The following is a 20698-nucleotide window of genomic DNA, read 5'->3' on the forward strand; positions in this document are numbered from 1 at the left end:
AGAAATGAATGGTGTGATTGTATCCACAGAAAAGAAGATGGATTCTAAATCTCTAAAGTTCTACCAAACAAAGGAAAGTGTACTGAATATTAAAGCTCAATGAATTCTCCTTTGATTTCTTTTTAGTTTTCTCTGCTTCATCCAAGGCATATTCAGCTGTCACTCTTTCTGTCCTCATCTGCTCTTCTTTCTTTCTTTCTTTCTTTCTTTCTTTCTTTCTTTCTTTCTTTTTTCTTTCTTTCTTTCTTTCTTTCTTTCTTTCTTTCTTTCTTTCTTTCTTTCTTTCTTTCTTTCTTTCGTACTGCAAACTGAATCCAGGGCACTTCACCTCTCAGCTACATACCTAGCCCTTTTTATTCTTCTGCTAAGACTCACTAAGTTGCTTAGGACCTCACTAATTTGCTGAGGCTGACCTCTAACTTGTGGTCCTCCTGCCTCAGTCCCTCAAGCTGCTGGGATTAGGGGTATGTGTGTTCCTTTTTCTTGAATTCCCTTTTCCCCTGGTTATCAGGTCACTTTGAGTCATATTGTACATGGGCTTGGTGATGTTCAACTTTCCAGGTCTCTGCATATCTGAAATGACTTTGTTTTCCCCATACTTGATTTAGGGTTTTTCCTGAGAATTCTGAGACATAGTTTCTGTTTTCCAGTAACCACTCTGCTAATAAGAACCCTAAAGTCTTCTGATTCTTATTCTCTTGAAGGTAATCTGTTTTGCTATTTAGAAACTTTAAGCCCTTATTTGGTAGACTTTTAATGACCTGGATCTAACCACCTGTCTTTTTTAACCTCTCTCATATTTTCTTTGTTCTGCATCTCAACAAACTTCTTTTCCTGCTTGATCTTAGCCATGACCATTTCTTCCATTCACTGAACTTTTTATTTGACAATCATCTTTTAATTGGTAGGAAAGTTTTCTTGCTCTTTGGTTCTTTCTCATAGCAACCAATCTTATTTTTGTGGATGCAGTATCCTAAATTTTCTAAGATTGCTAATTAGAATTTTAAAATAAGCATCTCTCCCCTGGGATTTTTTTCTCTTGAGATCAGCTGTTTGGTTTATTCTCCTGGTCTTTTTATAAAATAATTTTAAAAATTGTGGTAAAATATACAAAACTTGAATTTGCCAATTTAATCGTCTTTTAAGTGTACAGCCTGGTGGTGTTAATCACATTCACAATGTTTTGCAACCATCACCACCACCCACCTCCAGAATCTTCCCAAACTGAACCTCTGTTCCCATGAAGCATTACTTCCTATCCTCCACTTGCCCATCCCAGCCTCTGGTTACCACTGTTATTCTTCCTACCTCTTTGAACTTGAGTATCCTAGATCTCTTGCTCAAATGGATTCACTGCCCTTTGTGCTAGAGTGAGTTTACTTAGCAGAATTACTTTATCACCTAGGTCTTTTTCATGCTGCTGGTTTTCATCCAGGACTTAGTGATTCTTGAGCCAGGTCATCTTTATGAATGAAGGGTCATGAGGTGCAATTTCTCTATAGACATTCCTGTCTATGGAGGTCCTGAGTATAATTTCTGTCCCAGCAGATTTGCCAGTAGTAGGTGTGGTGAAGGCAGGCAGCACAGAGACTCCACTCTGTGCAAAGTTAGGAGGATTCTGTTCAGGCGATGGAGTGCTTTAGTAGGATCACTCCTTTTTGTTCCTTTTGGTGTCCAATGTGAGAGTTTTGGGAATTATCCTAAACCGTGCTTGAGTTATTGCTCAGACTCTCACCCTAATACCCAGATTCCCTCTCTAGGCAGACTTTCTCCAGAGGGGGCTCTGATGTTATTCTTCCAACAACTTTGAGAGCTCCATACAAATGGGGAGGCAGGAAGGATGCAAGTCCACTGACCACGCTAGATCAGATCTTGATGCAAATGACAGAATTCCTTTTTAAAGGCTGATAAGACTTCCAAGACCATATTTTCTTTGTCCATTCATCTGTTGATGACACTTAAGTTGATTCTATAACCTGACTACTGTGCTGCAAGGGACTTGGGTATGCAGAAATCTTTTCAACATGATGATTTTGAATCTTTTGGGTAAGTATCCAGAGGTGAAATTACTAGATCATAGAGTAGTTCTCTATTTTTAGGTTTTTAAGGACACTCCATATACTTTTCCATCATAACTGTACTAATTTTTATTCCCAATAAGATGTGAGAGTTCCACTTTCTCTATGTTCTCACTGGCATTTGTTATTTTTTGTCATTGTGGAAGTAATGTGAAAGTTGTCGGAATCGAAATGAAATTGCCTGGTTCAACCCTAACTAAATAAAAAAAAAAGGAAATAAAGCTGGGAGGTTATGAAGGAAGCATTCCTATGTATGATTGCCTGAGGGTAACTGTCACAAAAGACTCTTTTAGAACCACAAGCTTGCACAGAGACCCCACAACATTATATAAAAAGTACTTCTATAAGGAAATTTGCCCAGAAACTGTGTTCTCAACCTCAGACTAATGCTGCACTTGTTATTAATCACTGTGGCCAAAAATTTTTGCTTCAAAATGTCTGATGTAGTCATCCTCATAATTTAAACTTAACTTTCCCCTTACTGAACCTCTTTGAATGGGTACCATAATTTACTATGGCTTGTGTATTTCTATTGCAATGCTCCCCAGTCTCAAATAAATGGAAAAGTTCTTTACAGAATCTCTGATTTTTTAAATTTAATAGACATCTTTTTTGATAGTAGTTATTCTAACCGTTGTGGTTTTAATTTGTACCTCCCTGGTGATTAGAGAGACTGAGCATTTTTTTCATTTATCTGTTGGTCATTTGTATGTCATTTTTAGGAAATGTCTATTCAGGTCCCTTGTCCATTTCTTAAACACACTATTTGTTTTCTTTCTATATAGTTATTTGAGTTCCTTGCATATTTAGATATTAGCCCTTGTCAGATGTATGGTTTGCAAATATTTTCATCTTGTCCTTAGGTTGTTTCTTCACACTTTAAATTGTTTCCTTTTTGTCCAAAAGCTTTCTGATTTGATATAACTCCATTTTTCTATTTTTGTTTTTGTTGCCTGTGCTTTTGGAGTTAAATCTAAAAACTCTTTGCCCAGACCAATGTTATATGGATTTTCCTCTATGTTTTCTTCTAGTCACTTTACAGTAGACTTGGGGAACATTATACTAAGTAAAATAAGCCACATGCAGAAAAATAAATATCACATATTCTCATTAATATGTGGACTCTAAAACAATTGAACTCATAGAAACAGGGGGTAGAAGGAGGTAGGAGGAGTAGTTAGATATGAGGAATACGATGAGTTTGGGATATTGGTTTGTTCAGATCTGTTGCACAGCGTGGTGAATATAGCTAATAGTTGAGCACCGTGCATTTCAATGTCATGAGAGGGTGGAACTCAAATATTTTCATCATGAAATCTGCCAAATGTTTGAGGTGATAGATGAGTCGGTTGACTTGATTTGGTCATTCCACATTGTCTAAAAAATAGTGACATCACTTTGTACCTCATAAATATATACTGCTATCATCTGTTGATATACAATTTTAAAACTCAGCTCTTTCTTCTTCTAGCACCTTAGGGACTGTAGCTCCTGCTTTGGGGGTTGGTAGACTTGGGCTTGGTGCTTTCCTTGGGGCTTTGACTATCCTAATTGTGGTTTTATGCACAGAAATTACTTTACTCCATATTATATTATTATAGTTACAAATGTAAAAAGTTTGTATCCCTTAAACTTTTAAGCTTAACTAATAGCTCTTATTTTACTTAAAATTTTATTATAAGTAAAATTACTTATAATTTTATTATTTTAAAATCAGAATAATCCTTTTCATTTATTCTTTTTCAGTTAACTCATGCACATAATGTTAAACATCATTTATATAGTTAACTAATCAAATTCCTATTTTAATGCAATTTTCTCCTCTTAAACATTTCAAGGAAGGACTACAAATATAAGAAACAAACCTTCCTAAGCATTTAAACCATTCTTATCAATCCACTAAATCACACTTCTAAAAAAAGTATTGATAAAATCCTTTTAAGCCTTTCAAAAATCATTTTAAAAAATTAATAGAGTATGCACATGATAATTGTTATATTTAAACACAAGTTATATAAGAGTACACTGAGTTTTTATACTTTCCAGAGATTATAAATTATTCATCCAACTAAGGGAAACAAAACAAGCAAGTCACACTGACTGACATTACAAGGTCAAAAGAGCGGGACACTGATACGCTCTCTAAATGAAACACCCTGGAGATGCCTAGGGCACAAGGACTCAGCAGTTCTGGGCTGAGCCACATCTTATGGGAAAGATTTGTCTACCATGGCATCAGCAATCGCCAAGTTTATGACTTTCAATTTTATCAGTTAGTTAATTGAAATTATCCAATTTCCATTTCCAACAATCCAATGATTCCCTCCCTCCTTAAAAAATGACCTACCCTTAAATTGGGGAATACTTACCAGATCTTAGTTTTAAATTTAATTTTCTGTAGTTCTTGTGTAAATTCCTGCACTAAAGTTTAAAATATCCTAACGGAATTTGAATCACTAAGATGTACCTGAATCCTCTTTTTTACCTTATCCAGAGTAGTCAACTATCCTCATTTTATTTCAATGTTACGTCATGTAAGAGACTTCTTGTATTTCTTTATTATTGTTCATTAAGATTGTCTGATTTGTACACATCAAAATCCTATATTAACAATCTATGCCAGAGTCTTCTCCAAATTACATATTTAATTCTGTGTGGCTAAAAGAGAATTATAAAATATCCAAGCTTAGCTTCTGCCATTAATTTTCTTGCTAGGCTTTCTGGGATTATTGGTTTACAGAAGCTGATTTCAGATTCCTTATCTCATTTTCCTGTTGTTCATTTTAGTCTTTCAATATATCTTTAACTCTAAAATGTCTATACTTTTTAAAATTCCCATTCATATTTCTGGTGGCTAGCACAATGTCTGACAAATAGTATGTGTTCCACAATTATTGATTGAACGGAAAGAATGACTACACAGATAGTTTATGATCTCCAATCACTTGTACTTCAGTCATCCAAATACTTTCTAGGAGGAATTTAACATGGCGGACTAAGCATAAATGTATCTTTAACTGCCTCTCTTTTTGTCTTTTTGAAATTTTATACTTTATATTACCTACAGCATCAATCTGACAGATGTATATTCTGAACTTCCAATTGCTGGAGATTAATAAAAAAATTTTATCAGAATCCTACAATAGATGTTTTATTGTACAGAGAGCAAATATTACAACTGTTTTTAAAATTTACCAAGTGATTTGTGCCACTAACCCATACTTGACCCTGTCCCTTCCCACCTCTTGATTAGTCTGATGATGCTAGACATGGCTCTGGGTCAAATGCAGAAAACACCAGATGGTGTCATACCACTTAGAGATAAAGAGAAGACAAACAAAGCTCATTTGTGTGGGGCGGGGGTAGAGGAATATGGAGCGGATCATATTACACTAAAAATCTCTGGATATGAAGGCTAGAGTCTGATAGATTTGGACAATACACCTATGGACTTGGAAGAGAAATTTTAAAATCTGAGAGAAAAAATTAATGCTTAAAAAAGGATAATACTAATGAATAATTAGAAATATTTTTGTAGAAGATTGTAGGCTGATTATGCAATATCTTCTCTCCCTTTCTTCTTTAGAAACATAATTCATATTTTGTTCAGGAGGAAAACATACTGTATATACATATAAGTTCTGGTTAATGTATAATATATATATATATATATATATATATATATGAAAAAAGTTTTGTTTAAACCCTATAATAGGTTCTCAGTTACTAGCCCCAACATAATTCCTAACTAATACATCCTAAAATTGTAGATGTATATTACATAATAAATCAAAGATAAATCAACTCAAAGGACAAACATTTATTAAGCACCCACTAGGTGCAAGGAACTGGAAAAGACACTGTGGGATTGAATGAAGATCTTATCTTCCCAGCGGTCGCTGTCTGCAAAAAGAGGCAAAACATGTACATCTAAAGAATAGTATAATAAACTAGGAGCAGTGGCCCATGCCTGTAATCCCAGCTACTCAGGAGGTCGAGGCAGGAGGATCACAAGTCTGAGTAGCTATACTTACATCAGATAAATAGATTTTAAATCAAAATCTGTAAAAAGAGAAAAATAAGATCACTATTTGACAATAAAAGGATTGATTCAACAAGAGGAAATAGCAATTGTAAATAAATATGCACCCTATGCTGGAACACTCAATTGCATAAAGCAAGTATTAGATCCGAAAGGAAAAATGATCTCTAACACAGTAATTTTTTTTTTAATAATGAAGATTGAGGGTTTTTTTAAATACTTCTATTATTTATTTTTTAATATGGTGCTGAGGATCGAACCCAGTGCCTCACAAGTGCTAGGCAAGTGCTCTACCACTGAGCCACAACCCCAGCCCATGCAGTAATATTTGAGGACTTCTAACACCCTGATTTCATCATTGGGCAGATCATCCAGACAAAACTGGTCTGTGACCAACTGTTTAGTTGGATGGGACTTGGAAGGAATATGATTGGAAAACTGGAGACAAGGAAGTCTAGGAAGAGGTATGTGGAGAGATCTCTCTGAATGGGAGTAAACACAAAGATGTTTGTGTCCAGTGTGAACCTGCTCACCAAATGGTGACTTCAGCAGAAGAGAATTTTAATAATCAAATGGATAAGATATCCTGTCCTATGGAGATCTCTATTTCCTCGGTCACTCCTGTCATTGCACAATGGGCTCAAGAGCAAAGTGGCCATGGTGGCAGGGATGGAGGTTATGCAGAGGCTCACAACATGACTTCCCACTTGCCAAAGCTGATATGGTTCTGCCAACTACTGAGTGCCAAAGACGATATGGGTCCACCAACTACTGAGTGCCAAATCTTTCAGCAGCAGACACTAACTTGGAGCCCTGAAATGGGCCATTCCTCAGATGATCAGCCAGGAACCTGGTGGCAGGTTGATCACACTGGACTATTTTTTTGAAATAGACACAGTCCAGTTAAGTACACAATACTTCTGCCAAATCTACTACCTGTGAACTTATAGAATGCCTTTTCCACTATTATGGTATTCCACTTCTGACCAAGGAATTCACTGCACAGCAAATGCAGTATAGCAGTGGGTCCACAAGTCTTACCATTTACTGTCTTATTTAGTCTATCTGAACAACCATAACAAAATACCATAAATTGGCAGCTTATACACAGCAGAAATTTGGACCCTAAAGTCCAAGATCAAGGAACTGGCAGATTTGGTGCCTAGTGAAAATGAAATTCCAGCTCTTAGAAGTTGTCCTCTTGCTGCATCCTTTTATGGTGTAAGAGGCAAACAACACCCAAGTGCCCATTTTATAAGGGTACTAACCTCATTCAAGAGGGTTCTGACCTAATCACTGACTTTTGACCCCAGTTACTAATGCCATCACTTTGGGGGTTAGGATATCAACATTTAAATTTGGAGGGAACACAAATATTCAAACCATTGCATCTACCATTCTAAAGCAGTTCACTTCATAGAATGATGGAATGGCCTTTTGAAGATTAGAGCACCAGCTTGGTGGACATTCCTTGCAAAGCTGGGCAAGGTTTTCCAGATGACTGCAAATGCCCTGAAATAGCATCCAATATACAGTACTGTTTCTCCCAAATCCAGGATTCACAGATCCAGGAATCAAGAATAGAAACGGGAGTAGCACTGTTCACTATAACACCGTTTGCCTTAAAAGCATAAAATTTTGTTTTGTTTCCTGTCCCTGAGAACTTCACTATGTTAGCCTAGAGGTCTTAGTTCCAAAAGGAGAAGTGTTTTGACTAGGAGACACAACAATAATTTCATTGAACTGGAAATTAAGACCTACTGCTGCCTGAAAACTTTGGATTCCTCATGTCTCTAAATCAACAGTCAAAAAAGGAATTATTGTGCTAGTTCGGGGTAATTGATCCTGGCTACCAAGGGGAAATTGGACTCTAATCCACAAAGGAGGTAATGAAGAGTATATCTGGAATGCAGAGGTTCTAAAAACATCTCACAATATTACTTTATTTTATGTTTAAAGCCAATGGAAAGCGACATCAGTCCAATTCATGTAGGACCCTTTAGGAATAAGGTGTGGGTCACCACGACAGGCAAAAGAATCACAACCAGCTGAGGAGCTTGCTGAGGAGTAAAGGAATATGGAAGGAGTAGTAGAAGAATGTAGTGATTAACACCAACTATCATGACTGGGATTATGTCTTAGTGGTAGAGCGCTTGCCTAGTGTGTGTGAAGCATTGGGTTACATTCTCAGCACTGCACATAAATAAATAAATAAATAATATAGCTCCTTCGGCAACTAAAAAATATTTTAAAATCTATAAATACATACATACATACATACATACATAAATACCAGCTATGACCACATGACCCATTACAGACATCAGGACTATAATTGACGACAGTATTTCTTCTTTATTAAGTTATGAATGTTTGTTGTGTGTCTGTATGATCTTTGTTTTTCCCCCTTGTTATGTAACTTGATGTACTGATTTTTTTCTGTCATAGTATTTAAGAATTTTTAACTTTATATTTAAATTAGAGGCTGTCAAGGAGAAGAATAGCCATCATCCAAGGATGATGCATCTTCTGTGGGAGAAAGAGTTATTGCATTTAAAAAAATTTTAGTTGTAGATGGACTTAATACTTCCACTTTATTTATTTTTATGTGGTGCTAAAGATTGAATGCAGTGCCTCATGCATGCTAGGCAACCCTGAGTTAGTGCATTTTTCTTTGTACAAAGATAGTTGTATCATGGTAGATAGAAGGAAGACATATTAATCATTTAGAGATTAAGTATGGTTCAAGAAGATATATTTGGGCACTAAATTGACAAGCAATGAACTCGTGGTGGTTAACTTTATATGTCAAATTAGCTGAGTCATAGTGCCCAGATAATTGGTCAAACACTATTCTGGATATTTGTGTGAGAAGTTTTTTGGGTGAGATTAACATTTAGTTGGTGGACTTTGAGTCATGCACATAACCCTGCATAATGTGGGTGGACCTCATGCAATCAGTTGAAGACTTCGATAGACTGACTTCCCTTGACCAAAAAGGAATTCTGCCAGCAGACTGCATTTGGACTCAAACTGCCACTCTTTCTGGATCTCCAGCTGGCCAACTGACCCTCTAGGTTTTGGATTTATGAAGATTCCAGATCACATGAGCCAACTCCTATAGAAAAAGATACAGGTGTTCTTATATCATGATTGTTCTATTCCTTTAGATAATTTTATCTAATTCAGAAGATAAAGTTGAAGAAATTTCCCAGAAAATGAAGTGAACAAAAAAATTAATGAAAACAATAACAATCAGGAGATAAAAAATAAGAAAATTAGAGGGTTAGGGAGCTGGAATTATAACTCAGTGGTAGATTGCATGCTTAGCATGCATGAGGCCCTGTGTTCAATCCCTAGCAACATCAAAAATTTTTTTAAATAAAAAAACATAGGATTTTACAGGAAACCTGTTAACCAACTATAAAGAGTTAGTTCTAGAGAGAGTCAAGAGACACAGGAGTAGAGAGAAAAATATCCAAGAAATAATACAAGAAAATTCCCTAAAACTGAACAACATACATTTTGTTTTTTCATCAAAAGGGTTCCCAGTGACTGAACAAAGTTCCATTCCATAAAATATTGTTATGAAATGTTTAAAAAGTAGGATTAATAGAACATCCAGAATTTTCCAAAGACTGGAAAAATCAAATAAGTCAACAATGTACTCAAAACACAGAATGCAGTATATTTCTCAACAGCAACAGAAGACATTGCAGCAATGAGTCAAAATGTTAAGTGAAATTATTTACAATCTAGAATTCTATATCCAGTCAAATAATGGATTAAGATGATGATAACAGCATGACTTTTCAGATTTGTGGAGTCTTAAAATATCTTTCTCATGTACTTTTTCTCAGGAAAAGAGGTTATCCATCAAAACAAAGAAGTAAATCAAGAAAGAAGATATTAAATTCAGAATCTTGGTGACTCAACATAGAAAAGAGGTTAAAGAGCATGCCCAGGACAAAAGCAGGGCACAAACCTAGAAGGCTGATCTGTACAGATTGGAAGAGTAGAGTGGAGGACTTCAGAAGGGTGGAGTCCAGATGAAATGAGGCTAACAGACTATGTTTTAAATTTATGGAAAATTGTGTTGCAAGGCATTTCACATGACTGTCACTAATGTTAGAAAACTTAGCCATGGGTTCTAGAAAAACTAAAACTGAAAACAAGGCAATTATTAACTTCAGGAAAAATAAAAAGTTGCCTTAGGAAGGAAAATCTAATCATGGTATAATACTAGGTTCAGTACTAAAAAATGTTTAAATGACCACCATGAAGAAATATGTGGACTTAACCCTAAATGTTGATGATTTGCATGAAAGAATATATAAATCTCTTGCCTGAGGTTGCCAGTACTCTGGAGAAGGGAACTCCATATCTCATTGCTCAACGTACAGACTTTCCTATAAGTCTCTCCATTTCAGTCTGGTAGCCCACCCTGTTATAGCTGATGCCAGTCCCTAGCTTTTCTTTGGTAACATATCCTCATTTTTGCTGGAGTGAGAGGGGATGCCAAAGGAAACTAAGGGTTTCCTAGTCCAACTTTCAGGTAATCCATTTACTTTCAGTCTTTGTCATGTCCCTCGATGTACACCTGCCTTTCATGGCACCTGGCATTTATAGTTCATTCCTTTGCATTTCTGTGGTTCTACAATGCCAATGAGCTTGCTTCTCCATAGCACTGCCCTGGAGAGCCACTTGGTTGGTCCCCTTTCTTCTGTTAAGTCATTTATTATATTACTACTGCTTTCCAGCTTCTGAAATGGAGTTTCAGATTTCTCCATGTTTCAATGCTGACAGAATTTTATTTTTCCCTTCTTTTCCTTTTGAGCTGGTTTTTAAGAGAGGTAATGTTTTTGTTAACATATCTTTAAACTGAAAGCCCATATTGTTGCCAATATTTAATAGTTGGGAGAAAGACCATGAAAATATGTATTTACATGAATTGGAAGATGTAGCAATACTATCTAATATATCACATCATGAAAATTGAAATTGAGTACTGGCCACTCCTTTCTATAAAGGACCTGCAGTTCCAAACAGGGTGATCACAGCTTCCTCTATTCTCTATTGACTAACGCCTAGGCTGTTTGGCTCATTAGCAGTAAGTTATGGGCCCTGCTGGCATTTGAGTTTGTGAGCCTGGTTCTAAAGTAGCTCCCCAGCTACTCCCCATAGGAATAAATGGCTGCAATAGAATAGGGAAAAGTCATTGCAGGAGATGAAGACAAGGAACTGAGAGCAAGGCTGCTGGATGGTTCATTCATGTGGATGTTGAAGTCATTAAAAATCATGCCAGAAATAGGAGTGGAGAGGAAGTCAGCAAATGATCATGGAGGAGAAGAGAAGATGGAATAGCCTGCCTTCCTTGAGGATTGTGGAGAGATTGTTGAGGAATGCAAGAGATAAAACATGCTGTCTGGTTGAGGGCTACAGAAGATAGCATCAAATCAGGGCACAGTTCAGCTGCAAGTGAGGATAGGACCTGAAGAAAAGTTTCAATGAAATGCCAAAAATATAGGATGGCTTCATCTTTGCAAAAATGGCATAGTCTAACTCCTACTGTTGGGAAAATACAGTTTTCACTCCAGTGACTTTTAATCCTGCTTAAGAATTTTAGTTTTTGTTTTCTTTTTTTTGCCAAAATAACTGTTTGGTGAAGCCCTTGAAGTCTCCTTGCTCTGCATGCATGATGTGCCAAGCCCAGCATAGGAGAGCTAGAAGCCACTTTATGACAAACCACAGTTGTCTGGTGTTTACTGTATGTACATAGCAGTGAGTGTGGTGAAGAAGACACGGCGCCTACAGAGTGGTTCTGGTTGTTAAGGCTGCTCCTGCTGAGACAGGTCCCAGCGCTGCCCATCTAGGGCCCACTGGGTGCTGGCGAAGGTCAGCCTTGTACGGGATCCTCTAGCCCTGCAGCCCCACCTGGACCGTTTCCCTCCACTTTATTTTATTAATTAAATTCTTTCCAAATCAGGGAAAAAATTAAATGTAATTCTTACTGGGGGAGGAAACCAAAGGAATTTGAAAACCCCTGTTTTGGAGGAAGACAGGCAAAAGGTTCAGATGCTCTGATCCTGGGTATTTTGCTTGTTGGGAGGCAGGTTGGAAAGACTTCCCCTTGTGCTTTACTCCCTCATTTTTCTTTGAAGTATTTAGACTGTCCTGTGAGAACTAACAGAAAATTTTAGTTCTTTGATTTCAAAAAATAATATCAACTTTCTAGTTGTAATATTTATCTATTCTATCTGCAAAACAAAACTATGTAGGAAGCATATTCCATTCTTTAGAAAAATGCTATGTTTATGTAAAGTCCTGAAATGTTCCGCTTTGCTTTGATGCCTTCACTCAAGTTCAATAAATTCTTACTGGGTGCTTACTGTATACCTTGGTATCTTCTAAGCACAGACTTGACTTTTTTGACACTCTCTATTGTTTACTATTCTTTATTTCATTTATTTCTGTTTTGATTTTTGTTATTTCCTTCCCTTTCTTTGCTTTGGGTTTAGTACGCTCTTCTTTCTAATTGCTTAAGGCAGAAGGTTAGGTTATAAATTTGAGATCCTTCATCTTTCTCAATCTTGTGTTAACAACCCTAAATTTACCTTTAAGTCCTTAAATTCAACAAATATTTATTGGGTCTCAGAGCCACATCCATGTTTAATATTGTGCTTTCATTTCCATTCATCTTTTTTACATTTTTAATGGTTTCTTTTTTGTTCTATTGGATATTTAGGGATATTTTGTTTAATTTCTACATATTTGTGAATTTCCCCAAATTTCCTTCTGTTACTGATTTCTAGTTTCATTCCATTATGGTTAGAGTACATATTTTGTATGATTTCAATCATTTTTAATGTATTGGGAATTTGTTTCAAGTTCTAAAATGTGACCTTTCCTGCTGCATTTGAGAAGAATATGTATTCTGCTTTTATTGGTTGGAATTTTCTAGGGGCTGGCTTAACAAATTTTTTTCTGAAAGGCGATTTTGTCTATTAGTATATTTACGTCAACTCTCCTTTATTATATTTTGCATGGAAAAAGTCTCTCCATCATTTTACTTTCAACCCATTTGTGCCTTTAGAGTATGTTTGTTAGGGTCAGCATATGGTAGGGTACTGAGTTTGTATCTTTTTTACAAATCTCTGTCTTTTAATTGGAACATTCAATACATTTACATGTAATTATATATGTGATTATTGATAAATTAGAATTTATATCTACCACTTTGCTATTTGTTTTCTTTTTTAAAATTTTTTTATTTGTTCTTTTTAGGTACACATGATAGTATATTTTGATAAATTATACATACATGGAGTATAACTTCCCATTCTTGTGGTTTTATATGATGCAGAGTTACACTGATCATTGTATATTCATATATGAACATAGGGAAGTTATGTCTGATTCATTCTACTGTCTTTCATATTCCCATCCTCCCTCCATTTCTTTCATTCCCCTTTGTCTAATCCAGTGAATTTTTATTCTTCTCCTCCTCATCTTATTGTGTGTTAGCATCCACACAAACAGAACATTTGGCCTTTGGTTTTTTGGGATTGGCTTATTTCACTTAGCATGAAAGCTTCAGTTCCGTTCACTTGCTGGCAAATGCCATAATTTCATTTCTCTTTATGGCTGAGAATTGTGTACATATATCACATTTTCTTTATCCATTCATCTGTTGAAGGGCACCTAGGCTGGTTCCATAGTTTAGTTGTTGTGAGTTGAGCTGCTATAAACATTGATATGACTGCCTCACTGTAGTTTGCTGATTTTAAGTTCTTTGGGTATAAACTGAGGATTGGGATAACTGGGTCAAATGGTGGGTCCATTCCAAGTTTTCTGAGGAATCTCCACACTGCTTTCCAGAGTGACTGCACAAATTTGCAGTCCCACCACTAATGTATAAGTATACCTTTATCCCCACAAGATATGAAATTCTTGGTTGACAATCTTTTTCTTTCAGCTCTTTAAAAATGTCTTCCCACTGTCTTCTAACCTCCATGACTTCTGAGGAGAATTCATCTATTAATCTTATTAAGGACCTTTGCATGTGATGGGTTGGCTTTAACGCTTAGACTACTGTGTGTCTAAGTGAGGGGGTCTTTCAGTATATCCTACTTAGAATTTTTGTTGGTGTACTTGATGATTCTTCATAGATCTATGAGACTTTGTTCATTTCTTCATTCTTTTTTTCTTTTTCCATCAAACTGTGTAATCTCAGATGACCTATCTTAAAATTAACTGTTTTCACTCACTTCAGATGTGTTGTTACTGAGTCCCACTAGTGACTTTTTCATTTCAGTTTTTATACTTTTCAAATCTAGAGTTTTTATTTTTTTTAAAGCTTTTGTTTATTAATATTATCTGTTTGGTGAGTTATTTTTATATTTTCCTTTAGTTCTTTGGATATGGTTTCCTTTATTTTCTATGAACGTATTTATAATAGTTGATTTAAAGTCTTTGTTAAGTCCCATGTTCACACTTCTGTAGGGACAGTGTATATACACTGCTTTTTCCCTCATATATGGACCATATTTTTCTGCTTCTTTGCATTTTGTGTAACTTTTTGTTGAAATCTTGACACTTTGAATAAAATAGTATGGCAACTCTATAAATCATATCTCCCTCTCCACCATGATTTGTTGTTCATTTAGTGCCTTTATAAGAATAATTCTGTAAAGTCTGTATTCTTAGTTAGTCTGTTATTCTTAGGTGATCACTGAAGTTTTTGCTTGGGTAATTTAGTGTTCAGCTACTGATTAGACAGATTTTTTAAAAATGCTTTTAACCAGTAAGTCTCCAAGCACTTGCTGAGGGGCTGTGTGTGTTAGGGCATGCCTTCCATATCCCAGTTGGTGGTTTACTACTCTTGTTTAACCTTCACTTTCTGCTTGAACTGAACCTCAAGGTCAGCTGGAAGTGGGACATTAGGCCTTTGCAGGTGTTTCCTAAATATGCATAGTCTTAAATGTATGCAAGGCATTCTGGATTCCCAGGAATATGTCAGAAATTTTCAAGAAAACTTATGGGCTCACATTTCCCATTATCCCATTTATTTATTTATTCGTTAGCTTCTTGGTAGTCCCAACTGGTTTCACCACCTCAGGAAGCTGTGATGCTAAGCAATTGCAATGGATTGTTTTCAACAAGTACCCTGGGGATAAGGCTACTTCATAGAAAGTTCTGAGCCAGTTCAAATAAAGATGAGCCCTGAGAATGGAACTTTTCAAGGTGCTGTTGGGTCAAATAATAACTATTTTCTGAGGATAGGGCTTTTGAGGAGACCTAAATCCACTCTTTCTTCTCCAGTGGCTGCTAGTCTGCTGGTTTTCAAAGAAAATTGCTGTAGTTTTGAGGCAATAGTGAGCCCACTGTTCTTACCAAGATGTAGTACTTTTTTCTTGAATAAATACTTCTTGTATTGTTGTAAGCCTTTGGCTTATTTGGTTTAGGCCCTGACAGCAAAGTGTGCACTTGTGTTGTTTCCTTTTCTCCCAGTAATAAGCCAACACAACATTGTATAAAAATGGGTAACTGAAAGGGGGAATTGGTCAACAAAGATGAAAGTGCAGCAAAGAACACAAAAGACAATAAGGATGGAATTGAAGTGAAATTCGAATGAAATGTAAAGAAAATGTAAGAGAAATGGACAACTGTGAGAATGTGACTTTCTGGAGACCTTAGATATGAAGCTGGCAGAATCTACTGAATAAGAAACTGAAAGGATGAGGACAAAAAGGATGTGGATGTCCCTGGGGACATGAGGTCAAAACAAAACAAACAACATTAAAGGCACTTTCTGAGTCATTGCAAGACATTAGTAGCACAACGGATAATGTGCAGAGAGTAATCCAAATGTGATGTTTTTCCAGGCACAGAAAAGGCGTTTGGTGGGTATAAGTTAACTAGAAGACAAGCACTGTTAAAGTTAACTCTTGATAAGTTATGTTTTAACAACAACAAAAATACTTTAATTCTTAATGTTTGTAATATTTTAATTTGCAGTGTATTAATTCATTAGTTTTCCTATTTTTTATTTCCCTATACATTTGTAATCTCCAGTTACAAAGATTCAAGGTTTTTTTTTAATGTATTAACAAAATTTTAAAGGTCATGGAACAATCTCAACTTTTTTCCTTCAATTGTGAGGAAGTCTGGCATGGTTCAGTATTTCCACCATCCAGAACTACCACGCAAATGAAGACTGCATCCCTTTGTATAATATATAAGTAATATGCATGTAATATATATTACATGTAAATGCAAAATCGTCGAACACTTTAGACAACATAAATGATAACCACAAACCATAAGTAGTAATTATAAGTTAATTTTTTTTTTCACTCTGCGATTCTTTTTGGGTATAAACGACTGAAAATGAGCTCCTGTGAGCCGCTGAAGAAACTGAGGCACGCGGGGCGCAGGCCTCGCCCGCAGCTCCGGGAGCGTGCAAAATGCAAGCCCCGCTGTCTGCGAAGCCCACAGGGTGCGCACCGGAGCCCGGGTTTCCCGGGTGGAGGAGGCGGTGCAGGCGGCGGTGGGAGCGGCGGGCCACGCACGGCGGCGGCGGGAGCGGCCAGGCACGCACGGCGACGGCGGCGGCGGGAGCCCTGGCCACGCACGGCGGTGGAATCTGGATCCCGGCCACGCGCGGCGGCGGCGGCGGCGGCGGCGGCGGGAGCCGGAGCCGGGCGCGCACTGCGGCGGCGGCGGCGGCGGCGGCGGCGGCGGCGGCGGTGGCGGCTGCAGGAGCGGCTGGAGCTGTGGCGGCGGCGGATGGCCCAGAGCTGATCTATGCGGCGCTTGGAGGGGCTGTGTCTGCGGCGGCGGCGGCGGCGGCGGGGCCCTGCCCGCGAGCGGAGCGGGGACAAGATGAAGTACCAGAAATACCTGACGGTGCTGCAGATGGCTATCGGTGTCACCCCCTCCAACCGTGGCAGCCTCCTGCCGCTCAAGAGGAAGCTGTGGTGAGGGAGGGCGCGGCGCGCGCGGGCGCGGGGCCCCAGCAGGACCGGGCGCGGGGCGCGGGGCGGGGGCCGGACCGGGGGCCGGGCTGGGGCCGGGGCGGGCCGGTGGCCAGGCCGCGGTGACCCGGCCCGACGGCGCGCGGAGAGCGCGAGGCGCATCAGCGGTTCTGATCCCCAGGGCTGAGCGCCGCCACGACCCTCGCGGTGCCCAGTGACACGTAGAGCTGCGCGCTGCAGCGAGGTAGCTGCAGGGACCCGCCGGTTTCCCGCACCCGGACCGGGCCTCCCGCCCTGTCTGTCCTTTGAGCTTCTTACTGGCGAGTTGTGACTCCAAATTTCAAGCCAGGTTTTTCTTTGGCAGGCAAGAGACCAATTTATTATCATTGTGTGTACGTTCTCTTTTTCTCCCCCCAAAATCCATCTGCTCTTGAGTACATAGTAAAATGAGCCGCTCCCACGGTAGGGGAAATAAATTATGAGATTTGAATTGCACTGTCAGAGAATATTATTTTATTTACATGCTTTCTGGTTCTTTCGACCTAGAAACTGTTATTGAGGTAACTGGGAAAAGAACGTCCTTAACAAAAATATCTGGAAGTTATCCAGGCCTGGTTTATATATTTGATTATCTCTGATTGTATATTGCATTTTATTAGTTTCTGAATTGCCCATATTGCAACCCCAGTGGCCACCTAAGCATTCCAGTGGCTTGAGATGTAGACTTACGGTTTATCACAGAAGAAATAAGTAAAGGAAAAAAGAGGCCAGTAATTTTGATGGTCATTGATAGTTGCTCACTAATTTTAATTTTTTTAAGACTACTGGTCAGTGCCATTCATAAAGGTTTTATTTAATTCCATTGAATACAGTTAATTTAATCCTAAGGTTGTCTAGAAGGGAGGGGAGACTGCTTTTAGGTATTTGGGAAAATTTCTGCTGTGTCAGACAACAAAAATGACCCAAGGTCTTTAAAGATTGATTGGTGAGAAAGAGGTTAAAAAGAAGAAGAAGAAGAAGAAGAAGAAGAAGAAGAAGAAGAAGAAGAAGAAGAAGCTGCTGTCCATTAAAGTCACTTTTGGAGGGAAGACAACAAATGTAGGCACCAAAGTTCAAATTTCATCTTTGCCACTTGCTGTGTGACCCTAAGCAAGTATCTGTTTCTTCCCCTGTAAAATGAGAATCTTGTTATCTATTTCAGGGGTAATACACAGATCAATTCTGATAATGAATATAACATGCCTGCTGCTGTGCCTGACTGAATAATAGATGCTCAGTAGACATTAGTGTCTTCCTTCCAGCACTACCCCCATTTAAAAAAAAAAAAACTCTGCAAAAATACTTGAATTTGATGAACAGCAAGGGACAACACATAGAAGACTAGAGTAGTAAAATTTGAAGAATTCTGTGGGGTTTGGGTATATAGCTCAGTGGTAGAGAGCTCACCTAAATTGTACAAGGCCCTGGGTTTGATCACAGCACCACAAAAAGCATATGTCACTACTGTGAAGGAAAACAGGAAAACAAAGTAATATTTGAAGATGACTTCTCAGATTGATAGTGAATAGGGAGAAAAATTTCAACAGCAGTAGTCTTACCTGCACCTGCATTTCTCTTATGCAGTTATCAATATCTAACACACTATGATTTTTACTTATTTTTCATGTATGTTGCCTCTCTCTCCACCAGGATGTAAGTTGCATGAGGGAGAACTTTTGTCTATTTGGTTCATCACTAAATCCCCTACAATTGGTATTTGGCACAAAAAAGCTTTTCAATAAATATTTGTTGAGTGAATAGAGAAGTTAATTCTTTTTAAAAAATGAATTCTTAATAATATGTAGCTGGGAATGAGCACTAATGAAATCTGTTTTCTTGATGCTTGCTTTATAAAGATGTAAGGATAATATTTGAGGAACTCTTAAGCATGAGTAACAGAAACATTAGATCACAAAGTTGGGAAACTAAATTTACTCTTTTTCACCATTTGGAGCACTGTTTCTGAAAATACATTCCTCAAACACAGAATTTGTGAAGAGAGGATCTAAGGAAATAAAATCCAGGTAATATTTGTACTCTAGTGATTCATGTGGAAGCATACAGTAAATTTGGGCCAGGGGAAAAACATCTTGTTAAGAGATAGTTTGTAAAAATCTGTGGATTTTGTGTAACCTCTTTTATAATCTTAGATGAGTGTTTCGGAGTTTTCAACGAATGCTAATTTGCAAAGTTTATCTAGTTTTTGCAGTGGTAAAGTGAAGAGTATACTCTATAAAAACTCTGTTATGGGTAGTACTTTTCAACACAAGTGGATAATTCTTTTTTTTTTTTTAAATTGGAGAATATTGTGCTGCCTGGTCCATTAATCTCTTATTTCCTCTGGATTTTTTTTTTCTAGATAGTATTCTCATTTTGTCAATGTCATCATAATTGCACATGAAGAATTTGAGATATAAGGCATTGTTACATGACGAGAAGATAGGAAGGTGTGGGTTCCAACTCCAGAGTGGTGGAGACCCATAGCAGACATCAGCAACATGTGTCAGGCCTTGGATTGCACCAGCATCTGCCCATTTATAAAATATGAGGTCAAATTATGAAAATTGTGATATATATGAAAATTTGTATGAATATGATTATGAAAACGTGTATCTTTTGTCTGTATTTCTCTCTTTAAATTATTGTGGTCTGCACAAAAGACATGGGCTCCCAAAGCTTATGCCAGTATAAAAGGAAGGGTGGATTGGTCTAGTGCTTTGTTTTCACACTTCATCTAGTTCAGGCATTTGTGACCATCATCTTTCTTTTGTGCAGTGTTCCCTGTTTTTCTGCTTGACTCCTGAAATCCCTTAAGGAGTATTCTATTTTACAGACCAATTTATGTGGAAACTGAAACAGACCCGCTTTGGTGGAGCCCATAGGAACCCTCTTCTGCTTGTCTTCTCTTCTCCTTCTTGTCTCCTAGAAACAGAAATAGGAGTGTGTGCAGTGTTTGGTTCTGAATCATCACTCTTTAGGAAACCCAGATGAAGGCCTGCTACCTCTACTCCAGATAGGTGTAAGTTGCTGCAGCCTTCCTTTGGGGGCTTCCTATAATTGCCAGTGGTGAAAAGAAGCAGTAGGGTACTATATTTCCTAGGGCTTCCAGAACAGAAGACCACAAATTTGGTGGCCTTAAACAACAGAAATTTATCATTTCACAATTCTGGAGGCCAGAGGCCCAAAGTCAAGGTGTCAGTAGGGCCATACTCCCTTGAAGACCCTAGGGGAGATCCTTCCTTGCCTCTTCCTGCTTCTGGTAGCTCTTTGTGACCACATCTCTCCAATCTCTGCCTCCATCTTTACATGTCCTTTTCTTCTGTGTCTATCTTTTCTTCTGTCTCATATAAGGGAACTTGTCATTGGATTTAGGGACCACCTGGATAATCCAGGATGATCTCATCTCAAGATCTTTAACTTAATTACATCTGCAAAGTCTCTTTTTCTAAATAAGGTGACATTCTAAATAAGGTGACATTCACCCTGCTCTTCAGCAGGTTTGGTAAGAGACATATAATAATCATCTTTCTATTCTGAGACATGAAAAAAATAATTTAATAATA

At 37.8% G+C, this 20698-nt stretch overlaps 1 protein-coding gene across 1 annotated transcript; it reads left to right on the top strand.

Annotated features, from left to right (window-relative positions):
- The first annotated feature begins 16586 nt into the window (after positions 1-16586).
- LOC124976336 (circumsporozoite protein-like) lies at positions 16587-19581 on the top strand. Its single transcript, XM_047539267.1, has 2 exons — positions 16587-17099; positions 19495-19581. Exons 1-2 carry the CDS (start codon positions 16587-16589, stop codon positions 19534-19536), a joined length of 555 nt encoding a protein of 184 aa, XP_047395223.1. The 3' UTR covers positions 19537-19581.
- The last annotated feature ends 1117 nt before the right edge of the window (positions 19582-20698 follow it).

Source organism: Sciurus carolinensis, chromosome 2 (genome assembly GCF_902686445.1).
Source record: "Sciurus carolinensis chromosome 2, mSciCar1.2, whole genome shotgun sequence".
Lineage (NCBI taxonomy): Eukaryota > Metazoa > Chordata > Mammalia > Rodentia > Sciuridae > Sciurus > Sciurus carolinensis.

Bases quoted from the DNA above. Each gene is read 5' to 3' on its own strand.
- LOC124976336 (XM_047539267.1), top strand. From the start codon at position 16,587: ATGCAAGCCCCGCTGTCTGCGAAGCCCACAGGGTGCGCACCGGAGCCC. The intron at 17,100-19,494 runs GTGAGGGAGGGC...TTTTTTTTCTAG, and splicing joins CCGCTCAAGAGGAAGCTGTG to ATAGTATTCTCATTTTGTCA.